The sequence below is a fragment of the Geospiza fortis genome, unplaced genomic scaffold (genome assembly GCF_000277835.1).
Source record: "Geospiza fortis unplaced genomic scaffold, GeoFor_1.0 scaffold171, whole genome shotgun sequence".
In the NCBI taxonomy this organism is placed as follows: domain Eukaryota; kingdom Metazoa; phylum Chordata; class Aves; order Passeriformes; family Thraupidae; genus Geospiza; species Geospiza fortis.
This window is the reverse complement of record NW_005054313.1, coordinates 3,907,527-3,930,578: the sequence shown is the minus strand read 5'-3', so window position 1 is coordinate 3,930,578 and position 23,052 is coordinate 3,907,527. Positions and strand designations below refer to the sequence as shown.

The 23,052-nt window shown below is 37.3% G+C and overlaps 2 protein-coding genes across 10 annotated transcripts; one reads left to right on the top strand and one right to left on the bottom strand.

Moving 5' to 3' along the window:
- The first annotated feature begins 231 nt into the window (after positions 1-231).
- On the top strand, positions 232-8,653 carry SLC24A5 (solute carrier family 24 member 5). Its single transcript, XM_005419641.3, has 8 exons — positions 232-421; positions 1,695-1,778; positions 1,868-1,971; positions 2,288-2,388; positions 3,143-3,426; positions 4,381-4,587; positions 7,356-7,457; positions 8,005-8,653. The coding sequence occupies exons 1-8, from the start codon at positions 355-357 to the stop codon at positions 8,325-8,327; spliced, it is 1,272 nt and encodes a 423-aa protein (XP_005419698.1). The 5' UTR covers positions 232-354; the 3' UTR covers positions 8,328-8,653.
- MYEF2 (myelin expression factor 2) lies at positions 8,316-21,303 on the bottom strand. Of its 9 annotated transcripts, none has more exons than XM_014306488.2 (16): positions 21,078-21,303; positions 19,816-19,868; positions 18,537-18,544; positions 18,332-18,425; positions 17,279-17,470; positions 16,474-16,627; positions 16,018-16,067; positions 15,868-15,931; positions 15,620-15,721; positions 15,367-15,417; positions 15,224-15,292; positions 14,854-14,952; positions 12,537-12,608; positions 11,114-11,316; positions 10,952-11,003; positions 8,316-9,215 (listed from the first exon to the last, which is right to left on the bottom strand). In XM_014306488.2, the coding sequence occupies exons 1-16, from the start codon at positions 21,115-21,117 to the stop codon at positions 9,052-9,054; spliced, it is 1,467 nt and encodes a 488-aa protein (XP_014161963.1). In that variant the 5' UTR covers positions 21,118-21,303; the 3' UTR covers positions 8,316-9,051. The 9 variants fall into 9 exon arrangements, with proteins under 9 accessions (XP_014161963.1, XP_030911828.1, XP_030911829.1 ...); XM_031055968.1 differs by having other exon boundaries at positions 8,378-9,215; positions 15,221-15,265; XM_031055969.1 differs by having other exon boundaries at positions 8,378-9,215; positions 15,224-15,265.
- Positions 21,304-23,052: the final 1,749 nt, after the last annotated feature.

Genomic DNA, 23,052 nt, shown 5'->3' with positions numbered 1-23,052 from the left:
GGACCGTGAGGGGACCGGGAGGGGACCGGGGACACCGGGAGGGCACCGGGGTCCGCTCGAGCGCTGCACAGCCCGTCCCGCGGGCGCCTCTGCCCTGCCGCAGGTGTGCGGCGCTCTGGCGGCATCGCTGCAGCGCTCCTTGCTGTGCTCCAGCGGAGCTCGAATCCCGCTGACGTCCCGGGGCCTGAGGAATGGGAAGGTTCCATACACGATGTGTAACACTTTTGCGCTCAATTTTCAGAAAACGGGACACGTTGCATCCTCTCGTCTTCATCAGAGTTTCCTGAAGGATTTTTCACACCGCAGGAGAGGAAGGATGGAGGAATCGTTATCTACTTCATAATTATACTGTACATGTTTTTGGCCGTGTCCATTGTGTGCGATGATTACTTCCTACCTTCCCTAGAGATCATCAGTGAATGTAAGTGACATCCTGACTGTTTTCCTGTAAAACTGAGAAGCTTGGCATCAAACTTTCTCTTTTAAAAAGCTTCAGAGTGCTCTGAAAGAAAACCAAACAAGTTTCACTTTCCATGCACAGATGTGTCGATAGAATATTTAATTTGATACACAGGATCATTCTCTTGAAAAAACCTAGTGATTACACTGCACATGTATTCATTTAATATTTGCTTTCTTTCTGCCTGGAGGAAAATCTTAAGATTCCTCAGTATTAACTAAACTGACAATTTCACTTTGAGTTGCACAGTACTATGTCCAGGTAACTACTTGTAATAGAAAAAAATTAGGAGGGATGGTGGTTGGTGAAACCAAAACTCTTTCTAGGGTTTGGTTTTTTTTTAAAGTAGTGATGAGCTACTGCTAACATATTAAAGGTATGACACAGGAGGGACAGGAATTCTATGGTTACCATGGTTCTAAGAAATCTAATCAACCTGCAATAATTCCCCTGGCTCCAGCAGACCACTGAAGAGATGGTCTTGGCAGGGAGTTCAGATTTTCGCTGCCAAGAATTAACAAAATTCCCTAGGGAAACTCATCCCTGAACTGGAAAACCCCCTCCAAATCAGAACACTTACAGCAAATGTAATCTTATACACTGCCATAAGCTGATGTTTTGTTTGTTGATGATAAATAAGCATTTGTCAGACTTTTGCCATGGTCAGCTGTATGTCCCTGTACTTGGTGTGCAGGACTTGATCCACACAGTAAGTTACATTCCAGAAAGTCAATTTGCCAGAACAAAAATCTCATTTCTCTTAAGCAACACACAGGCTCTTATACTGTCCATACAAAATGAAAATTTGATTTTAAGATCACAGCCATGGTTTGAATTTAACTAATGTTTCTGGTATGTGAAGACACAATAGTACAAATTTCCCTGAAAGACAGATAGATAAAACTGATATGATCATACAGCAATATCACACTACAGTCCATGGAATTTCCCCATAATTATTACCAACAGGAAACACAGTTAAATCCTGCATACAGATGCTGATTTTAGAAGACATTTAAACTAATTTCTGTAATGAAGTTAGAAATAAACTAGCCCAATAGATCAGGCTAATTTTCATTATTTTACTTTATGAATCTCATATAAATGCATTGACTGTATGAAAATAATCTACTAAACTGTCGTAGTAGCTAACATTATGTACTAGTGAGACTAAAGGGTACAGGTTACTGCGCTATCAATTTTTTTTAAGCAATTCTTTTTGTTCTGTCCTCAGGCCTTGGCCTCTCACAGGATGTAGCTGGAGCAACTTTTATGGCTGCTGGAAGCTCTGCTCCAGAGCTCGTCACTGCTTTTCTAGGTAAGAGATGTGTTTTGACTCCTTATAACTTAGAGCTCTTTTCCTTGCATGCCAAACTGAAACACACCAGAGAGTAATTTTCCTTACAGGAGCTTTTGTGACAAAGGGAGATATCGGCGTCAGCACCATCCTTGGATCAGCAATATATAATCTTCTTGGTATTTCTGCAGCTTGTGGGCTGTTTTCCAGTGTGGTATGTATAACTTTGATAGTTCTGCTCCTAAGGGCCAAATAGTTATCCTTTCTCATTTGCCAACAAAAGTCAAGAGAGACTTACTATGACAACTGCCAAGTTTATTATTTAGTAGCAAAACCAGCATGTAATCAGTTTTAAGATAACTTGCTATGAAAGTTTTTAAAAACACTAACTTGTTAAATATCATACTTAAGTCATTCCTAAGAATCTTTAATTTTTACATAATATAGAAACAACATATTGATGCAGCATTTACAGCACTTAGTGAAAGTATTACAGAGAGGTTTAAGAAAAGTACATGACTGGTCTGCAGGTTTCGAGGCTGTCCTGTTGGCCGCTGTTCAGAGACTGCCTGGCATATACCATCAGTGCAGCGGCGGTGCTTGCGATGATATCTGACAGCAGAATTTACTGGTAAGAGCACAAGTAGTGTTGAATTCCTGTTGCCTGGAGATTTGTGAGACAGTGTTTTGAAAAACAAATGAAAATCCCCAAGCCCCAAACTTCAAGTAGCCTGAACTGCCGTTCACTAACTGAAATAAACATCCTGTTGGCTTTAAAAAAAAAGTCACAATGCTTGTAAAGATTTACCTAAACATTCAAACTCGGGCATATTTGAAGTTTGACCTGCATAGGTTTGTCTGTACAGACTTCACAATTTCTATCACAAGTGTTCTGACATGGCAATTAGTGTTCAGCATTTACTCCTTTTAAGCCTTTCCTTTCATACCAGCATTGTTCAGAAAAACATTTGTCTGCCAGAAGGAGATCATGAGTTTCTGATGTTTTAACTCCTCCATCAACACTGAAACTCCTGTTACCTCAACAAGACAGTCAGGTCCAGCAATAAGTCTCTTGAAGTTTATAATTTAAGCATCACATGAAGACTCAATTTTGCAAATATCAGGAAAATGTTCAATCAGTAAGATCCCCTGAAAAAACATGCAGCTATACAATACACAAACAAGATTCTGCAGAGGAGGGGAGTTAATCAAACTGCTGAAAGACATGGGGACACTCACAAACTTCCATGTCGTTAGCCATACAATTGCAAATAGATGCTTTTGTGTGTTCTCCTTCTGCTATTCATGCAAATCTTCCCTCTTCTTATGCCAACAATTGGGTTCTTTTATACTACATATTATATAAAACTTGTTTTTCATTCTAGGTATGAAAGTGCATCCCTATTATTGATATATGGGTGTTATATTCTGGTACTATGTTTTGACATTAAAATCAACCAATACCTCATGAAAAAGTTCAGTCCCTGCTGCACGTGTTTTACAAAAGCCATGGAAGAGAGCACGGAGCAACAGCCACTGGTTGGATGGAGGGACGAGAGTGGACCTCTAATTCGCCAGCAGTCAAGAACAGACAGTGGAATTTTTCAAGATGAGCTGGACTACTCTCAACTTTCAACAAGCTTACACGGGCTCGATGAAATCTCTGAAGGTACAGGTTTGTTACAGCTGTCTCTAGCACTCTGCATGCCTGTCTGCATCAATTCTTATCAACAGCAGATTCTCAGACAGTATTAAGATTTTGCTCACAAAAGAACTCCAGCCTAGTATTTAAGTAAATAATTATTCTAACTTGGAATATAACATTGAGCAAAATCAGAGTGATGGTTTTTATATGAAGTCAGTTGCTAGAGGAATGCAAGGATAGTTGCTCATTTGTGTTGTAGTAGAACTTCTGTCTTTGTTGTATGTATTTGAAACTTCTCAGCAACATTGCTTGTAAAATGCACTATCAGCTGAAAGCCACACAGGTACTGTAGTAATAGACACTGTTTCCTTATGACAGTGGCAGGTTGGTAGCCCAAAATATGCATAATATCAAAAGAAAGGGATAGCTGTGATGTGGCCACAGGTCATGTTTCCACTTAGGCAAAAAAGAGCAGTTGGTACTTACTCTTGGTAAATGCTATGGGCAAACCCTTATAAAGAAATTCATTTTTCATCCACCTTAGTTGACCCCTGGTGATGTAATAAAAAACATTTTAATCTTAGAATATTAGGCTGGAAAGAGATCTCAAGGATCATCTGGTCCAACCTTTCCTGGCAAAAGCATGGTCCCAGATGGGCCAGCACCTGTTCAGCTGAATCTTAGAATTGTCCAACACTGGGGAATCACCACTTTGTGGGGAGATTATTTTACTGGTGATTATGCTCATTGTGAAAAAAATGTTTTTCTTGTGTCCAAGCAGAATCTCCCCAGAAGTAACCCGATTTCAGAATTTTGTCCAGACAGATGTAGGTACTGGGTAATACTACAGCTGAAACTTGAGGAAGAAGTATTTTTCACCTTTTTTTCAGTATTCTCACAAGTAGAGGACAGTAACATACTGTATGCTATGGATTCAAACTTAATGCTACAATTTAAAAGTTACTTTTTCTTCAACAGATCATCCAAATGTCTTTACCATGCCTGAAGCAGATATGAAGAGAATTTTGTGGGTGTTATCCCTTCCTATTATCACACTACTCTATTTAACTATACCAGATTGCAGAAGACAGTTTTGGAGGAACTGGTTCATGGTGACATTTTTAATTTCAGCAGCATGGATTTCTGCAATAACTTATGTTCTTGTATGGATGGTAACAATAGCAGGTAGGTACCTAAAGTGGTGTTGCTATACCAGTCAAGAATCACTGAAAAAGTTGTGTGGTTTCCCTGTGAGGTCCCTGTGAGATTTCCCTTTAAAAGTCAGTTTAGCAACTCAGACTATGCTGTAAAAAACAAAACAAAGAAAAAAACCAGAAACTTATATTTGACTGCTTAGTTTGCCACCCTCTTCTAGCCAATGATGGAACACTTTATAGAGTTTAGCTGCTTCCCACTGCTTACCATCACATGAAGGAGAACTTGATGTAGCTACAAAAAACCCGATCTATTTTTAAAAACAGAGTTACACTGAACTGCTTCATTAAGCAAAGCAATTAGACACACAGCAATAAACTTGTCATGCTGAAGGCTGACAAACATGAAGTCCCCTAAGACTGGGATTAGAGGTCAAAGTTTTTTTAAAAAATCCGTAATTTCTATACCTGTGTTTTTCACAAATGTTACAGTAAGAGACTTGGCATTAAATTCACTGCCAAAACACTTTGCAAATGTGTTTATAAACCTTCTTGGAGTGTGTGTATGTGGACCTCTTACAAATCTGCATCATAAAGTGGGGCAGTAAAAGGACTGCATTTAAGTGAGAGAAGGGGTATGGACTTTTATGTAAAAACCATCTCCTAAAAGTACTTTGAGGTATTAAAGGTCTCCTCATTTCATTGTTTCTCCAGTCAGCTTGAAAGACATCCAGTTTTTATATTTAAGAACAAGCAGAAAATGAAAACAAACTCTACAGAAATTTTTCAAACCTTGCCATTTTCACATTATAGCTCACTAATCCTACTCAAGCTTTCTACTAGTTCAGATATGAATAACTCCTCGTTCTGCGCAGAAGCAGACCTACACATTCAGTAACCTTTGAGAAATGACTAGTAGATCACTGGATATTATACCCACCATGTTAACTCCTTGGTTAAATAATTTTCCACTTGTACCCAAAGAGCAAGGGTTCACTGTCTGGATGCTAGAAGCCTCTGAAACAGGACTCAAGTCAACATTATTGCTGTTCTACAAGACAAAGCATTAATTCAAATGAAAGTAGGTATGGTGGAGATTCAGAGAGTGTATTAGTTCACTTTCCAGAGTCATCACAGGTAGTACTGGGGTCTTTGGCCCACTACTTCTAGGTAAATTACATTCTATTTACATGTTAAAACACTACAAGTTAAACACACAATATATTCAAGTCCAGGCTCTCATGAAGGTTGAGAACTCAAAGGTTCTACCATTGCATAATCAGTCTATCAGAATGTCACAAAAGTATCATAGCTGGGCACTAAACTGGGATGGTCAAGAACAAACCTAATTTAGTACATCTTTCTGTTGCTGGCAAAGAAAATTCAACTACTTATAGCAACACATTGCTACTAATACACAAAATTAACAAAAGCCTATAAAAATAAGACTTTTCTGTCTTAATGGTCAGTTGCTAGAAAATAAACCACTACACATTAAATAGAAGATAAATCTATCTAATAAAATAAAAAATTAACTTCTCCTGAGTTTATATTCTGTCTTATAACCTTCAGAGGGCTAGAAACTAACGTTGGGTACATAAGGCTGGTTCATTCATATTTCACCTTGGTTTGAACCATTATTTTCCAGCCTGGATGATTTATAAAAGCTGATTTGTTGGTCCCTCACCCTACAAATCTATTAGAAGTGATGGAAGGATAAAAAGAGTACAAATTCTGCAACAGGATCATGTTAGTACCTCTGAAATCAACAGTTTCAAATATAAATTTACTGGGCTGCTCTAGACTAAGCTGGTAAGTAATAGACAAGCATTGCTGACCTAGCTTAGTGTACTGCCTCTTATTTAAATAAAACTGCTTATTAAATATGTCAAAATATTTCATGTAAGAACTCAGATTTCAACAATAAAAAATACTAAGATACTTTTTAGTGAACAAAAATGTTTAAGAAAAATTAATTACTTTGTAGCTTGACTAGAGGTATCAAATACTTCAGCATATTGATGCATCTGAATGGTACAACTGCTGAAACAGTTTTGAAGAATCCCTGTATTTTAAGTTAGAAATTAATACGTTTACAGGACATTTGGGGCTAAGAAAAATAGAGATTAGGGAAAAATAAGCCATCCTTCTAATAACAGTTTAAAACTTTTCTTTAAATTTAAACGAGTATTTCCCTAAAGGAACTCACACTTCTAAGGGGATACTTGTACTTACAAGTCATATAAAAATTTCCGCACTCTGATTCTTCCAAATCACTTTCTAATTGGAATGAAATGGTAAAGGCATGTAGTTGAGACAGTATTCTCATAGTATCTTAATGACTGTCCTCCCCAAGATAATTCATGTGCTTATTCCCCTCCCCCTGAGGGGATTAAAAAGAATGATTATAAGTTATTGCTTCATGAGACTTTTGAACACTAACAAGGAGATGCCCAAAGCTGTGAGAGACTATAGTATTTTCTAGAAGTTGAGGGGAAAAAAATGAATAGTAATTTGTTAGATATTTAAACTTTATCTGCAAGAAAAAAATCATAATTGCTACTGTCTTGACCACTGCAGACTTGAAGAACAAGGAAAGGATATTTGTTGTTACTCTTTGTTTTAACTGCTTTGTGGTTCAGTCACCTCACATGTAGTTAAATTAGCTGATACATTCCATATGAAATTACTGTATGATTATTGATTCTTTCTCCAGCAAACAAAGTCCAAAGCACTTTCAGTGGATGAGCCCTAACTAAAACCACACTTGCATTTTCTACCCTTATTTCTCAACTGCAGGTGAAACGCTGGGAATCCCAGAGTCAGTCATGGGTCTCACATTACTGGCAGCAGGAACCAGTGTACCAGATACAGTTGCAAGTGTGCTGGTGGCTCGAAAAGGTAAAGATTTTACTATTTAGGCTCATGCCAATGGATCTGTTTAAAAAGGTACTACAAAAAGAAAGAATTCTAGTCAACATTTTGATAAATTCAAGGAGTAACCTCAAAATCCAAGCTTCAGGTTCTAGAGCTTAAGTTTACTGAAAATAAATTAATAGCTTACCTGAAAAAGTTGTGGCTCAGACATTTAAAAACTTCTCAGAGTATCTCAGAGAAGTATTCTAGATTGGTTTATTTGTTGTTGATTATGTATTAGTTTTACTGCAGAACACAACTGTAGGTCTCAGTATTTTAAGCATAAATGGATTTTATAATAGGCTGTCTAGCTTAATTTTAAGTGCAGCTGTGCAGATGCTGGTGATTTAGGGAGACTTTTTATGGTTGTGGTACCCATGTTCTGTAGAATCGTGACTATAGTTCTTCCAATGCAAAATCTGAAAAGGGTGCTCTGTGAGAAACTGAGGGCTGGCAGTCTGTTCCTCCAAAACAGTTTGGCAATTTCATGCAATACAATTAAGCCAACTTATTTGTATTTCTTCTTTTACAGGAAATGGAGATATGGCTATGTCTAACATCGTCGGATCCAATGTATTTGATATGCTCTGTTTGGGAATACCCTGGTTTATAAAAACTGCCTTCATAAATACATCAGGACCTATAGAAGTGAACAGCAGTGGTCTGACATACACAGCCATTTCTCTTATCTGTTCTGTTGGTTTCATTTTTCTGGCAGTTCACCTGAATGGCTGGAAAATAGATAAAAAATTGGGGACAATTTGTCTTGTCCTATACTTAGTATTTACTGTATTATCAATTTTATATGAACTTGGCATCATAGGAAACAATCCTACAAGGGTCTGTGGTAACTAGTTTTAATCAGTGATTATGCTGATGAAAAAAATAAAAGCAGGAGAAAAAGATCAGTTTCTTCATTTAGTCAAAATAAAATTTAAAAAAAACAACTCCAAACTCCCATTGGGCTCTAAATCTTATATACAGAACTAAGTCATGTCATTAAAGTAATATCAAGTAGAACAAAAACATCACAGCCTAATTGGAGCCCTTTCTTTTAGAGTCAAGAATTACAGTATGACTACAACGCACATATAAAACCAAAATTCTGAAAAAGACATCTACTTCTTACATTACAATGTTGATACATACATTTGGCGGGGAAAAAAAAGATCAGAAAACACTAAATAAATCCCACTATGCAATCTGGAGATTAACAGAGAAAATGGCTTATTTTATTAAAAACAGTATAACCATTCATTTAAACTGAATGACTAGAGACACTTGGCCTAATTTTCCAAAGGCACTGAGCATCCAAAGCATCCCCGGTCTATAGGGACCTGCAGGTGCTCAGTGTCTCTAAAAAAACAACAAAAATCAGGCGAATTGTCTTTAAAAACCAAACATAGTAAGATTCAGTTAACAAGTATCACAGTATATTAAACACTATACTGTTAAAGGCTGGTGGGATTTAAAAGTTCCTTTTTACAGCTTTTGTAGGCATACAATGTTACTAAAAATGACTTACTAAGACAGAGAAGCTAAACAGACATAGGAATGTTCCTGAACACACAGTTTTAAATTATGCATTGCGATCCAAGCGGACATCAATTTCTCTGCCACTGATTTTTATGCCGTTCATTATCCTACAGGCCTTTTCAGCAGATTCTGGTGAGTCAAATCTGACTGTTCCACAGCCCTTTGATTTTCCATTCTCCATTTTTATTTCTGCAAACATTACATGACCTGAATAAATAAGTTAAACAGCAGTTATTTCAAGTCCTCGGTGTACTAACATCTTAACTCAGAAGTAGTAGAAAAATAAATTTAAGTATAATCTAGGGGAACATAAGAAATTGGCACTTTCAGACTGATGGTACATTTACTCATTCAGGCAAGGTGACATAAGACAAAACAGGAAAGAATCCAAATCCAGATCTGCTATCTCAAATCTTTCCTGAAGCGTGCCTGTATTTGACCTCAAGTTTGAAACAAAGAGCCCTGTAAGACTCAGGGAAAGGTTTGTGTTTCATACTGACAAAAGTGTGAGTATTGACAGGCATTAACTGAACTGTAGCTTAATCCAGTCCACCCTGTTCATGACAAAAACATACCAAGCAATAGTTACAACAAAGCATTTTTGGTAAGAAGCTGCAGAGCAAAATTAAAGCCTTTAAAACATTAAAGTTACCGGGCTGGGAGTGGTGGAAAAGTAGCATGCACTATCCAATTCCTGCTGAGCTTCCTTGAGGTTGGACACTCAACTCATAAGGAAATATTTTATAAGTATGTACCTCTGAGAATGTTCAGTTCCCTGGAGCTAATGAGTTTTTGGTTATGGTATGTTGTAGCACACCCCTTGTGAGCCCCTGAACATCACTAGGAAGAAAAAACTTTTCCCTGAAATACAAAGCCTTTTATTTTTAAATATCATGTAAGACTGTCCTTTCACTGAAAGAAATGGTACACTGGGAAAGAGACTTTGAATTTTTTATGATACTGACATGAACACAATCTGTTGCTTATAATTCTTAAAAGCAACTGAACATAATTACTACATCTATTAGCTGACAAAGATACTGAAAAAAAATACTGAACTATCTGAGAGTTGCCCAGGAGGTTAAGACTTAAAAAAAAAAAGAAAGAACCTGTTGTGCTATAGCTTCCATCTACAAAGAAAACATCAACACCTTGTAATTTTTCATAATTGAACTGCAAGGTCTAATTTATAGCAAAATCTCTAAACAGCTGTATGATGACTGTCTTAGGCATCAGTAGTATGTTTTAGATTATTTATCTTTTCAGTCTGTCCAAAATAAGAAGTCATCCAGTAATTCAGTTAAAGTTCTCCGTTCTGAAAATGTGTTTTCAAAACATGTATTTTGACACTCAAGCTGTATTTTTCATTTATTTCTGTGAAAATACCAACTTTTCTGAATTAGATAAAACCAAATATTGAATATTTGTAGCAAACCTTTATTTCTTAAGATAAAGGGGAACATACAGCCTGCAAATACGCTAATCAGGATCATCCATATGTATAAAACCTGTAACACTACACTGGCAAAATTACTAACTCTGATTTGATGCAGCACCATTTCTAAAGTAATGCATGACCTGGACAGATCCAGGCTCCCGCATATATTTAACTCATAGGAAACACAACATTATATACTTTTACTGGCCAGGGAATACGTCAAAAAAAGAAAAAAATCAAAGAGTAATTTTATTAAAGGAATAGGTTAAAGTTCATAGCAAGTGAGCACTCAGAGCCAACATAGCACATACTGTACCTTGGTCTTGTGTTCTGTCATGCCTAAAGATTATTTATATAACTCAAGAAAGCTGGGTGAAACAAGTAAAATTAAGCAAGCCAGACTCTTTTTCACAGTCAGACAACAGTCTTCCTGTTGTTATCTAATAAATACCACGCAACACATGAAGTCCATAGAGATGAACAGGGGTAAGGTTCATATACATACCACATTGACTGAATTTCTCCTTTAGCTTCTGCCAGGTCAAGTCAAAAGGAAGCTAAAATAAAAAAGTATTATTGGTAACAAAATATTACAATGAGAATAAGAGCATGTAATCAAACATACCCACAAAATAAGCTTGTGGTTCCTATATATTTCATTGCTTACATTTCTCACAAATATCTGGTTGCCTTTAGAGCCTAATCTCTCTCTCATGCCACCTCCCATCGGGCCAGGCACAAATCCTCGATCGATGTCCATGTTCCTGTCCAGGCCTCCACCCATGGCAGGTCCCATCCGATCAAAACCAGAGCCCATCCGATCCATTCCCATTCCTCCAGCCATATTGTTCATGCCACCCATGCCACCACCTACACAGAGAGAGAAATTGAGGATAAAATAAAATCTCCTTTTAGTAATAAACATACAAGTATTTGGGACAAAATAAAGTTCTTGTGTCAGGAGAAGAATAACTTTTATTAAAAGTGCTGTAATATAAACCATAACTTTTATACATGCACAGTGATTTATCGAGGAGCATGGCTAGTATTTTAAGACAAAGTTATACAAGATATATAGTGTCAGTTCTAAAATAGTAAAACCAAACTGCATCAAGCTATTAGTCATACCATCTAATGTAGCAAAATGTCGAACACAAGAATTCAAAGTCTGTCTTGTTTAATTTAAAAAAATATGATACCTTTACCAAAAAGATCAAATAAATAATTGTGGCAATACACAGATACAGATAATTGGACCAGATATACAATTGTTTATTTGGCTTCCTTCATTTATATCCCGCTTAACTTAATGCAGCTGCGCCCACACCTAACTGCAAAATCTTCTAGAGAAGGCTTTTTTTTTGCCAAGAACAGAAGTTACTGCAAGTACTGTAAAGAGCATGAACTTTCCTATGTGTCATGGTTTAAACCCCATTAAAGTACACACATGGAATAAAATGTATTAATTTATTTATGTAAGTAACTAAGAGCAATAGCATTCAAATACCTTAACACTTCTGGATTCATAATTAAAAATTAATGAACAGTAAAACTATCAAGATCATTCAGGAGGGACCCTCTCTTTAAGCCTTATGCCTTCTAAGATTGGCACTAGCAAGATTTAGTTTCTCATCTGCTCTAGCCTGAGGAACTCAGAGTTGCTGCAATACAAACTCAGTATTGGAGCTTTGCACAAAATTAAACTGGGGGATAATCTGAAATTCAAGGCTGATTTTTTATTCCAATGATGACATTACTGAGGTTCAGCTTTCATGAAGTTTACTCAAATAACTCTGCCTGTCTTTTTTTCTGAAACACAAGTTTACCTTAATCACTTCTCCCTCCAAACTAGAAGTTGAAACCATTCCAAATCTAAGATTTAGAGAAAGACTGTATTAGCTAGTTTTCCTCTGAACTTTTACCTCAATAAAACAGCTTTGAAAACTGTTAGACTTGTCACATGCAACAGAGTTCTAGTCCCCTCAACAGCAAGACACTACACTACACCAAGTTCCTCTGATACAAGCAGGTGTACACGGTATTGCTACACGGCCTATGCATTTAGGTTCTATTGAAACAAGTTAACCTACTCATTCCAGATCTTACTGGGCCCATGCTAGGTGCTCCCATTCCTCCTGCAAAAACACCAATCATTGCACCACCTAAACAGAGAAAAATAATGAAGTGACATACACTGAAACCACCAGTTAGTGAAAAAAACAAAGCACACGCTAATGAAGTGCACTGTTCTCAGTGTTACCTGGCAATATTTTTCTATAAGGGCACTTGAGCATGTGCCTTTACTACATAAACTAAATAGGAACACCTTCTAAGTAAAGTTAGTTTCTCCTTTTCTATCTCAGGATTTAAGCTACTCTGATTTCTTTCTAGCTTTTCTCCCCTCTGGCAGCCTGCCAGCAGCACAAACATGGTAAAACTAAATGGGCCATTTCCCACATTGGGCAAAACAACTTCAAAATTCAAGGCTTCATCTTATATGAACTTGATAGTTTAAAAAGTCAACAATTCTGTTGCAAATCAAACATCCTCAATTCCACTCTGATACTATAGCCCAATCAAAGACACCTTCCTTGATCTGAAGGTTACTAAAACCAAATGCCTTCACAGTATTTCTTTCTAAGATACCATTAACCTAAATACTGTAACAAGAGTACATCAGGGCCTTCCCTGATCAAACACAGTATCTATTAAAAGTTCCTACAATTTCCTTCCATTATTTAAGTTGAAGCTGGGAATCTCTAATCTTGGCTCTCAGGACACTATTCAAATATGCAGATCACTGATAGTTTGTAAACTGAAGCTTGCTGATCTACTGAATGAAAGACACCCCCATCAGTTTCTCACAGTGGCCATGTTAATAAATTTTTAAACCAACATGTTACCTGAAGACTCAGAAGCCTACTGCTTGCAGAAACATTTATAACTTAAGTGGCCTTGCATTTTCACTCAGGAAACACTCAGGTATTTATGCAAGTAGCCAGAGTGAAAGCATACACTTGATTTCTAAGACATTCATTCCAAGGCATTAAGACTAGCTTAAAGGACAAGCTTATTATGTTCTTACCACTTCTACACAATTATCACTGTTGAAGAGAAGCACACAACAGTTACGCTTTTCTCTTGCCTCAACTAATAAATTTTTTTTTAAAAATCAGCTTTTAGACCAGGTGAACCTTATGCTCTTAGCAGTTCTTCTCTTTCAAGGTGGCAAATGAAGGGAAAAGTACAAGAAACAGGGAAGAGGAAGAACAGCTGTCTCCTATAATGCATTTTGTGTTCAGTTTCGGGCCCCTTACAAGAAGAAAGACATAGAGGCACATGAGTGTGTCCAGAAAAGGGCAACACAGCTGCTCAAGGCTCTGGAGCACAAGCCTTGTGAAGAATGGCTGAGGGAGCTGGGGTGCTCAGCCTGGAGAGGAAGAGACTCAGGGAGGACCTTTCTGCTCTCTGTAACTATCTGAAAGGAAGTTGCAGAGACATGGGGTCAGTCTCTTCTACCAAGTAACAAGCAATAGAACAAGACGAAACAGCCTCAAGTTAAACCAGGGAGGTTCAGATTGGATATTAGAAAAAATGCTTCACAGGAAGAGTTGTCAATAATAGGAACGGGCTGACCAATGAAGTGGTGGGATCACCATCCCTGAAGGGATTTAAAAGACATGTACATGTGGCTCTTGGTAACCTGGTTTCGTGGTAGACTTGGCAGTGTTGGGTTAAAGGCTGGACTCGGTGATCTTTTCCAGCCCAAGGGATTCTGTGATTCACCCAGGTAACAGCATAGTAACAAAGGGCAAGAAGGCTCTGCTGTTGAGCTCTTCCACGCCTCTGAAGATGGAAGAGTAACTCATTTGAGGGAACCCCACTGCCAACAAGACATTATCTACAAACAAAATAATCCTGGCTCAGTTACAGAAGAGGCCAATAAACACCATTCTGAGCTACAGGAGCTCAGAAGGCAGGACAAAAACTGAGGGCACCAAAATCCAGCACTCCTGTCCAATGCTACCTGATCTGCAGTAGAAACAGTACTATACCATGCATTTGCAAACAGGCTCATGGAAGTTACAAAGGCTGTACATGGGACACCGTGTTCAGGATTATCAGAAGAATATACTTCAACACCCCACGGATTTATTACCCCACAAAATATACAGTATGAAGATAAATGCTTTCCTCAAACAGCTATTTCATTTATATTTTACAGAGGGGAAAAAACCCTCCACATCTGAACCCCTGTCTTAAGTGGTGACTGTAATGAACATTCAGATTCCATCCTTACAGTAATGACTGGGGGAGAGGAGACAGAAGATGACCAAACGAAACCAGATCTCCTTCTAGCAAAATTCTTCCAATACTATGTCACAGAAAATTTAACAGTTACCATACCCATCCTTCCAAAAGACTCTCCAAAACCACGGTTCAGTGCCATGTCACCACGACCAAATTCTCTTTCCATGTTTGCTCCCATTCCACCACGGAACATTTCTGGGAAGAACAAAGCAAAAATCAGGAATATTCTGTTATTCACATCTGAGTTGATGCTCCTACAACACTTGTTTCACAGCCGCTTGTTTAAACAGAAGAGAGTCAAATGCACAAGTCAGAGGCACCTATTACACACTCAACTCCCCTGCCAGCTCCTGGGCCTCCACTCATGCAACTACTCCCTTTGAACTGATCTATATTACCCACCCCTAAATGAAGAGTTTTTAAATATTAGCAAACTAGTAGGTGTACAGGAACGGTGTTCAACTACCTCCCATTCGGTTGACTCCAAATCCTCCCATGTTAGGCATTCCTTCCATCCCACGAAATCCAGGAAGTCCTGCAAAATAAGGAAAAGTGTTTTCTATACAGTATTAAAGAAATATTTAATGCAAAAAACTTCATTGCACGTACCGCCTCCCATTCTACTCATTCCACCAAATCCTGGGCCGTCTATTCCCATACCTTTAAACCAAAAAGATAAACAACACTTAGTACACCCTAATGGATTTTTAAAAAGTCAGACAGAGTTAAAATCTCAAAAGCACGCTAGACAAGCCTTGCTTTGTCAAAAGTCTGTCATTTTTGCAACACAGAAATGACAATTTTAAACTTTAAAATTTTTAAACTAGCTCTGTAAACGTAAAAATTAAGAATATGGATTTACCTCCTGGACCCATGCTCCCCATTCCACCACCCATGCTCAGCTGTGTTGCACTGATGGGCTGTCCACCTGGTCCAAGTCCCATACCAATGCCACCAAGACCACCTCAAAAACAAAAAAATCTATGTTCAGAAGAGAGACCTTCCTCTGTATCACAGAGACCACAGTAAGCAAAAGCATTACTAAACTGTGTGAAAACATGGATCACCATATACCAAGTGCAAGGAGTAGAAAACAGAGCAGGCACTCACGAGGTAATTGTGAGCTTTTGCTGTCCACAACACGGAAGTCTTCATGAGGAACTGATTTGTCATCCTGACAAAAAACAAGCATGTTATGCTATGATCCTTTCAATGTTTTGGCAGAGACATATCAAGCAGAAAGAAATAAAAGCAACTTACCATTTTTACATGCATGGGTCTATCAAACAGGAATTGTCCATTGAACATAGCTGAAGAAATGCAAGTCAAGGAGTCTTAAGAAGGCAATTTAACTGTTTCTGAAGAATCAATGTAATAACTTATTCTATTTTTGTAGAATTACTGAGTCTTATCTTTCCTGCCTTAGCTTTAGAAACCCAATTCAAGGGCCAGGAGATGCAATACAAGCTGTTAGGTACACTGAAGTTAATTTCACAATTGTCACACTGCCAGGTATTTCAGTTTTTTTCAACATCATGAGGAACTACTAGAATTAAGTAGTAAATTAAGGCATTACAAATGTAATCTGCACAGTATTACACTCTAGTCCCTGTATCATAGCTACAAGGCAAATAAGCACTGTTTGCAAAACTATGCTGCTAGATCCATTAAAGACTAATCAATATATGATCAATTATTTTCCAAAACCAAGGATACATATTGCTTGAACAGCTTCAATTGCTTGTTCAAAGGTAACTGTCCCCATTCCTCGACTCTTGCCATCTTTATCTTCTTTGATGTCTGCACGCTTCACAGTTCCAGCAATGCTGAATACCTCCTTCAGTTTCTTCCAACCAACTTTGAAGTCAAGCTTAAACACAGAAATACATCAGTGATTTCAGTGCACATCTCTGTTCTGCTAATACATTTGGAAGAGATTTTCTGCATTGCTGTTAAATCTTCACTGACAAAATGGTTGAAAATTGTAAATAGTTGAGATTTTGTAATACACACACTGCGTCAAAGTGCAAAAAATCACCATTTGAACATGTATGTACAATATGTACATGTATTTTATTTTAATTAACATACAACCATTGGGTAGCTTCTTGAGAAGAGCAGCTGAAATTCCACAAAACCTCATATAAATACAGTAATCTTTTGTGCTAATAAAGAACTTGAACCACTACATTTGTTGGAACGTTACTGTGTTAGTCTAAAGTAACTAGCAAGATAAACTTAAGTACACTGACATATATATTTAATAAAAAAAAAATGCAATTGTAAATAGCGAAAAGATGTATAAAATATTTTTGAATCAACAGATGACCGCAATAATTAGAACTGCATGTCAGTCTCAAGAGTTTAATGCATCTTTCCATGTCCAAAATCTGAATACGTACCCAACATTTTCAATTCACTATACTAACTGTAAACCCTTTCCACCTCCTCTTTATATTAAATCTGAATTACACAGGTATAAGATGTCTTACAAAGATCAAACATTAAGTTTTAAACTTACATTGGCAACAAAAATCGTGGATCCAAGCCTGCCTGCCTGCAAATTACTGATAACCTCAGGAGGAATGTTCGGATTATTAAGAATAGAAGGTGGTAAATTCATCATTCCAGGTGCTGCATCAGGTCCATGTCCTCCTGGAAACTGCCCTCCTCCCCGCTGCAGTGCCCTACGAGCATGTTCCCCTTCAGGATCCTGAAATGTGGACACAAACAAAGCCACTTAACCATCAACAACCAGACTGGCAGCAAACAAAATGGTACTATTTGAAACTCTGCATAAACCCATCAAAATTATCAACTAATAAATACACTTGTCCATGTCAGAGGGATCATGAACTGAATTAGCATGGAGCCCTAATTCCCTCACCTCTAGAGGTGGGTCCTTTCAGATGAGGGTTGAGGCATATTGGCAAAGCACTTGTTGAGGAAGCGTGCACTGCCACTTCACATGCTGTACCTAGCCTATGGACAAGTAGAAAAGATTTCAAGCTAAAGGACTGTCAGTCTAGCACTTTCTTCCAAGAACTGAATTAATTTAAGTAGGTGGTGGTTTTGTATTATTTATTAATACCATTATTAAAATTGTAAAAGGATAGGAAGAACTGCATCAGATACCATCATATTACAGCACTACAATAGAAATATTGACATTACTTCACTTTCCAGAGAGCACAACTTCTGTTTCCAGCCCCATTTTTGCACATACGTAGTGGTCTAATAATTAGCTCATTCTGTGTCATATTTTGAAGCAGGTAAACAATGTAAACATAGATTACCTAAGCTGGAAAAACCCTAAGGTAAGAATATGAAATAAAGCTGTTTTAACAAAAAACAGCATTAGATCATTTTGACTTTAGGACATGCTTTTTGTCAGTTTACTCAGCATAGCATCCAACCTTCTGCAAGGCAACAGGCAGTTCAGCCCATTAAGAAAAAAATCACAAAAAATGAAACTGGAAATTGCACATCTAAGATTCTCAAAATCCTGTATGGTCATCTCAGTAGCTTTAGTATCCTCACTATTTCAAATCCAAAACAGCAGCAATAAACATACCTCTTTAATATTCAGGGGTCTTCCACTAAGATCATATTTGTTCATAGTGTCTAATGCCTTCTTAACAAATTCTTCATCTTTGAATTCAACCACACTTAGAAAGAGAGCAAAACATTTAGAGTATTAAAATAAAGTTGAACATGCCAAATCTAATAGAATGTTCGGATAGCAGTGTGTTTCTACACACATAAAAAAAGAAACTTACCCACAACCCTATATCCACGAGATTTGTCATCATATGTAAAGAGAAAACAAGCAAGAAAAAAAAGAAGTCAGTCAGCACATATGACAGAGAATGAAGATTCCAGTTAAAGATCCCAGCTCACTGTTAAGTAACTATACAAGTTATTTTCAGCTTCAAAATCCATAATATATGCTCTATAGTGGTAGCCAATCTGAATTTCTACTACTTTCTCAGCATACATACCATTCAAATGCAAGAGAATACATTGTCTCTTATGCTCTTTGAGTCAAACCAGAATTGGAAAAATGCCACACAGATCCATGTAAGGACAACTGGGAAGAGGAGGTGGGAAGGGTGGAAAGAAAATAACCCCAAAACAGAACCAAAAACCAATCAAGACACTCATCACATCGTTACAAGTTTTCCACTAACTACAAAATTAGAATCTACCTACATCAAGTACACCACTACAATGAAAAAGCAGTCTGCATACGTCTTCAGTAATACAACATAATTGAGAAATTACCTTATAAGAAAATAACCTTATTGACTGCACCAGCATCCTTCTAATCAAGCAAAGAGTTGAGGATTTCTTAAAGCATAGCAAAGCTGACAGCATATTTTAGTTTTAACAAATATTAAACAAAGTAATTTACAACAATTGATACAACCTCAGTTAAGACTCAAACCTGCATTTCTCATGTTCTTCACTGCAGGTTTGGAGCTGCTATTGGCCAAACTTTTGACTATTATTAAGAAGACAAAGGAGCTTTAACAATCTTCACTATTAGTGCCTCATTGCTGGCACTCTGTTGGCTACCAACCATCTCCATCCATTTAGTTTTAAGAAAGTAAATACATTAAGCCAGTGTTTAAAAGTACCAATCCTGCAAAGCTGTGAAATCAGGCACTTCACCCAGTATATTCTTAGCTAACATTTTATACTTATTGGCCCCAAGAAGAGCATACTACACTAACAAAATTTAAATAAAATGACTGGTTTATTGAACATCCTTTATATGAAACAGATTTGTACCAAGACAAAGGTTTTGGCTAAAAAGAAGGATGAAGTAAAAGCCATTTGTTAACATTTACAGAAGTACTTTGTCCCTTACAACCAACTAGTATGAGTTGCATGAAGGTGTCAGACTACTTCTAATACAGAATCCTCAAGGCTACCTTAATGAAAATCAGTGTAAAAATGAAACTTACTTTCCAATAACTGGTACAGGTATTATACAAAAATAAAACTGCTGAGGAACTTTTAAACCTCTAGCAGATTGTTGCCCACGGCACTTACCCTTGATTTTCCTTCAGCATCCTTAAACAGCTCCACGTATGTAACCTCACCAACTACATAAGACATACAAAGGGAAAATACCAAGAGACAATGCATTTAAACACCAGTATCTTTCTTTACTGTGCCCCTGTGCACAAGTCTACAGAGAATCACCTATTATTCACCAACAATCAAAACCAGACCAACCATACCTCCTGTCAATGGCTATATAATTTAGCTATTTTCAGAAATATGCAGCAGCCACATTCTCAAAAGCTAAAAACAAACAACTATATTTAACCTAATTCATACTACAGATCATATTTTGGCCAGTATGATATAGTTGGTGAACAAATTCAAATATACACAGTCCCTTAACCTAACAAATGAAACGTCAACGTTCACTGAAAGTGTTACATTTATCATCCTACTCACAACACCTGTTTTAAGGTGACTTTCTACCTGAATATCTTCAAACAAAAGTTTGCCTTCAATAATAACCAAATTTACACATCAAATATTTCACAGCAAGCGACTCACTTTCTAAAGTAGGAAGTTTAAGTAAATAAACCAATCAAATAGTCACGTCACCTTACAACAGATAAGCCAGCAGTTACAGAAGGGGGGGTCTGGCATTTTTCACAGCCTAAAAGCCAAGTGTGCTTTGCATTACTTTTGAAGAATCAATTTTTCAAGGAAAACACAGAACTAACTTTTTACAAAATCCATATGTTATCATTATTTTACCCCAAATTTAAAATAAAATTTTTGGGGTAGTCAGGTTTCTCTAGCAGAACTACAACAATAGGAACAAGCTTTTAATACAAAGCTCCAGGCAAACAGTCATGGCAGTAGTGACAATGCAGACAAAGTTAATGCCACAGCCAGATTCCACCAAAGAAATACAAAACAACTTTTGAAAGACATCCCTTATTATTCAGGTTAACACACTTCATGTGTTGCTTAAATACAAAAGCCCTTAGAGAAAAAAAAATCTACAAGAACTACAACTAGACAAAACACAATCTCTTTAAGAACTCATGAGGTCATGCATATACTCTCTACTATCACACCAGAGTGGTAGAAGATTGTGAGCACTTCATTTACCCAGCCTACCCTGCGATGCAATTGTCTCGGATGAAAGAGGGGGAAGGGAGATAGATGTATCAAGTACAGCCCAAAACAAAAAAAGTCAAATCAAATCTGTGTGGCTCAAAGGACACATGGGTTGCATTTAAGCCCCACTGGTTCCTGTGCGAAGTGTATTACAAGGAGTAAGTTACCTTTCTCTCTCATCAGGTCTTTAATAGCTTGCCATTTCATGTCATACGGGATGTTGCTAATAAAAACTCTATTGCGATTAACAGCCTTCTTGTCTCCAGAGCCTGCATTCTTCTCCTTTGCATAGGGGTGGAATTTATTCTTGTTTCCAAGAGAAGGGATTGCCTTTGCTTTTGCAACAAACTTTTCTTTCACAGGTGCTTTCCCTTCTTTTGCTGTCTCATCATTATCCCTACATAAAAAACAAAAATCCAAACAAAAACACTGTTAAGTCTTGTGTTGGACCATTAGACTATCCCACTTCCAACTTATATAACTGAGAATTTCCTATGCTATTGGAATTCCCAGGATGTCAAATGCTGCTTTTCAAATTAGGAAAAATAAATTCATGCTATCAGAGTAATTCCAAAATACACTGCTTTATCAAGAACAAAAAAATGTTCCAATGCTAAGTAAAGAAAGTACATCTTACTGATTCACTTTCATTCCATTTCACAGAATCACAGAATTCTAGAATGGTTAGAGCTGGAAGGGACCTTAAAGATCATTTAATTCCAAGCCCCCTGCCATGGGCAGGGACACATTGCACTAGATCACCTTACTCAGGGCTCCATCCAGCTTTTAACACTCCCAGGGTTGGGGAATCCAGACTCTGGGCAACCTGTGCCACCACATCCTGTCTGTCAAGACTCAGAAAGATGGAACTGTGAAACTACTACAAAGACCAAAACAGAAAGAGTGAAAAATGATCTAAAATACCCATGCCTTGGTGCTTTGGTAATTTTCACACCTCAGTTGGACAAGTTACAGGATATTCACCACAGAAGTGGGAGTAGAAACAGTCTAAGCTTGAGAGCTGAAACAGCTCGGGATGCTTAATTCAATGGAATAATAATATATCAAAATCAACTCCAACAGGTTTTATATCAAATTATATATGGGTTTTATCTACCCCATATATGATTTTTATTCACAATTTGTGCCAGACTACTGTTAGAAATTAAAATCCAACTAAGAACAACAAATGTTTTTTCAGTTTCACTGTCTAACACTACTAGAATTTGAAAACTTGTTAAATGCATAGGAAACAGCTGTATTAAGCCATGCTATGAATCTAAGACTAATTAAGTAACTAATCCACTAAAAACAACAAAGCAGACACCTGGCCCTCAGTCTTTCAAAACTTCACCAGCAGCACTGAAATCCTCCTTTTAAAATATTATTTTTTTTAGATGAAAATACAAGAAAATTGGCTGCTTTTCTTCTACAGCAGTCAACTTCAGTAAGACCATACATTTTCAACAGAATGAGAAGAAGTATCTGTAACTCTTCAGCATTCCTGATATTGTTATTATCACAAGGTCATTTAGCATGCCAACAGAGGCTCAAGGAGCCTGAATTGTTACTTTTGAAAAGGAGAACTGCTGAACTGAAAGAATCCACTGAATAAAGCCACACAAATGTGATCCACTAAACAGATGCTACTTAGCATCTTCAACTACACATCACTGTCTATTTAAAGATAAACTTTAAAAGTACTTTTACAGAAACATGTATTTTTAAAAGCCAGAATTAGCATCTTGATTTAGAACAATTAGGAGGTGATGTCCTTCAGGACTGACAGAAGTGAATTATTGTGAACCCTCCTTCTTAAATTACATCACTATCTTTACTATATTTCTCACATCTCAGAAGGCTTAGTTTTTATCTCATTGAGACACTTTGGAAGGTTTCAGGCATTTCAGTTTTACAACCACAACATATGGCAAAACCAGTGATTCTGATTAACTGACAAGTTTTCAGCTCTCTGCATAGTTAACTAAACAGTGAGGAAGTGGCAGTCCTGCACTCAAAAGCACATGCAAGGAGCTTTTCATGAAGCTGAATGTATTATCTACTCAAGCCTGGGCATTTTTCAGGGAGGAGTACATTCAAAGACATCCATATTTCTCCCCTGACTTTTTCCCCAATTTTGAA

Excerpts from the sequence above, each read along its gene's own strand:
- MYEF2 (XM_014306488.2), bottom strand. The coding sequence starts at position 21,117 with ATGAAATGGCAAGCTATTAAAGACCTGATGAGAGAGAAAG. Across the intron at positions 17,471-18,331 it reads GACCCCTGAATATTAAAGAG|GATCCTGAAGGGGAACATGC; the intron begins GTATGTTTATTG and ends TCCACATTTCAG. Across the intron at positions 14,953-15,223 it reads TGGAGTCAACCGAATGGGAG|AAATGTTCCGTGGTGGAATG; the intron begins GTAGTTGAACAC and ends TGTTCTTCCCAG.
- SLC24A5 (XM_005419641.3), top strand. The coding sequence starts at position 355 with ATGTTTTTGGCCGTGTCCATTGTGTGCGATGATTACTTCCTACCTTCC. Across the intron at positions 3,427-4,380 it reads GCTCGATGAAATCTCTGAAG|ATCATCCAAATGTCTTTACC; the intron begins GTACAGGTTTGT and ends TTTCTTCAACAG. Across the intron at positions 7,458-8,004 it reads TGTGCTGGTGGCTCGAAAAG|GAAATGGAGATATGGCTATG; the intron begins GTAAAGATTTTA and ends CTTCTTTTACAG.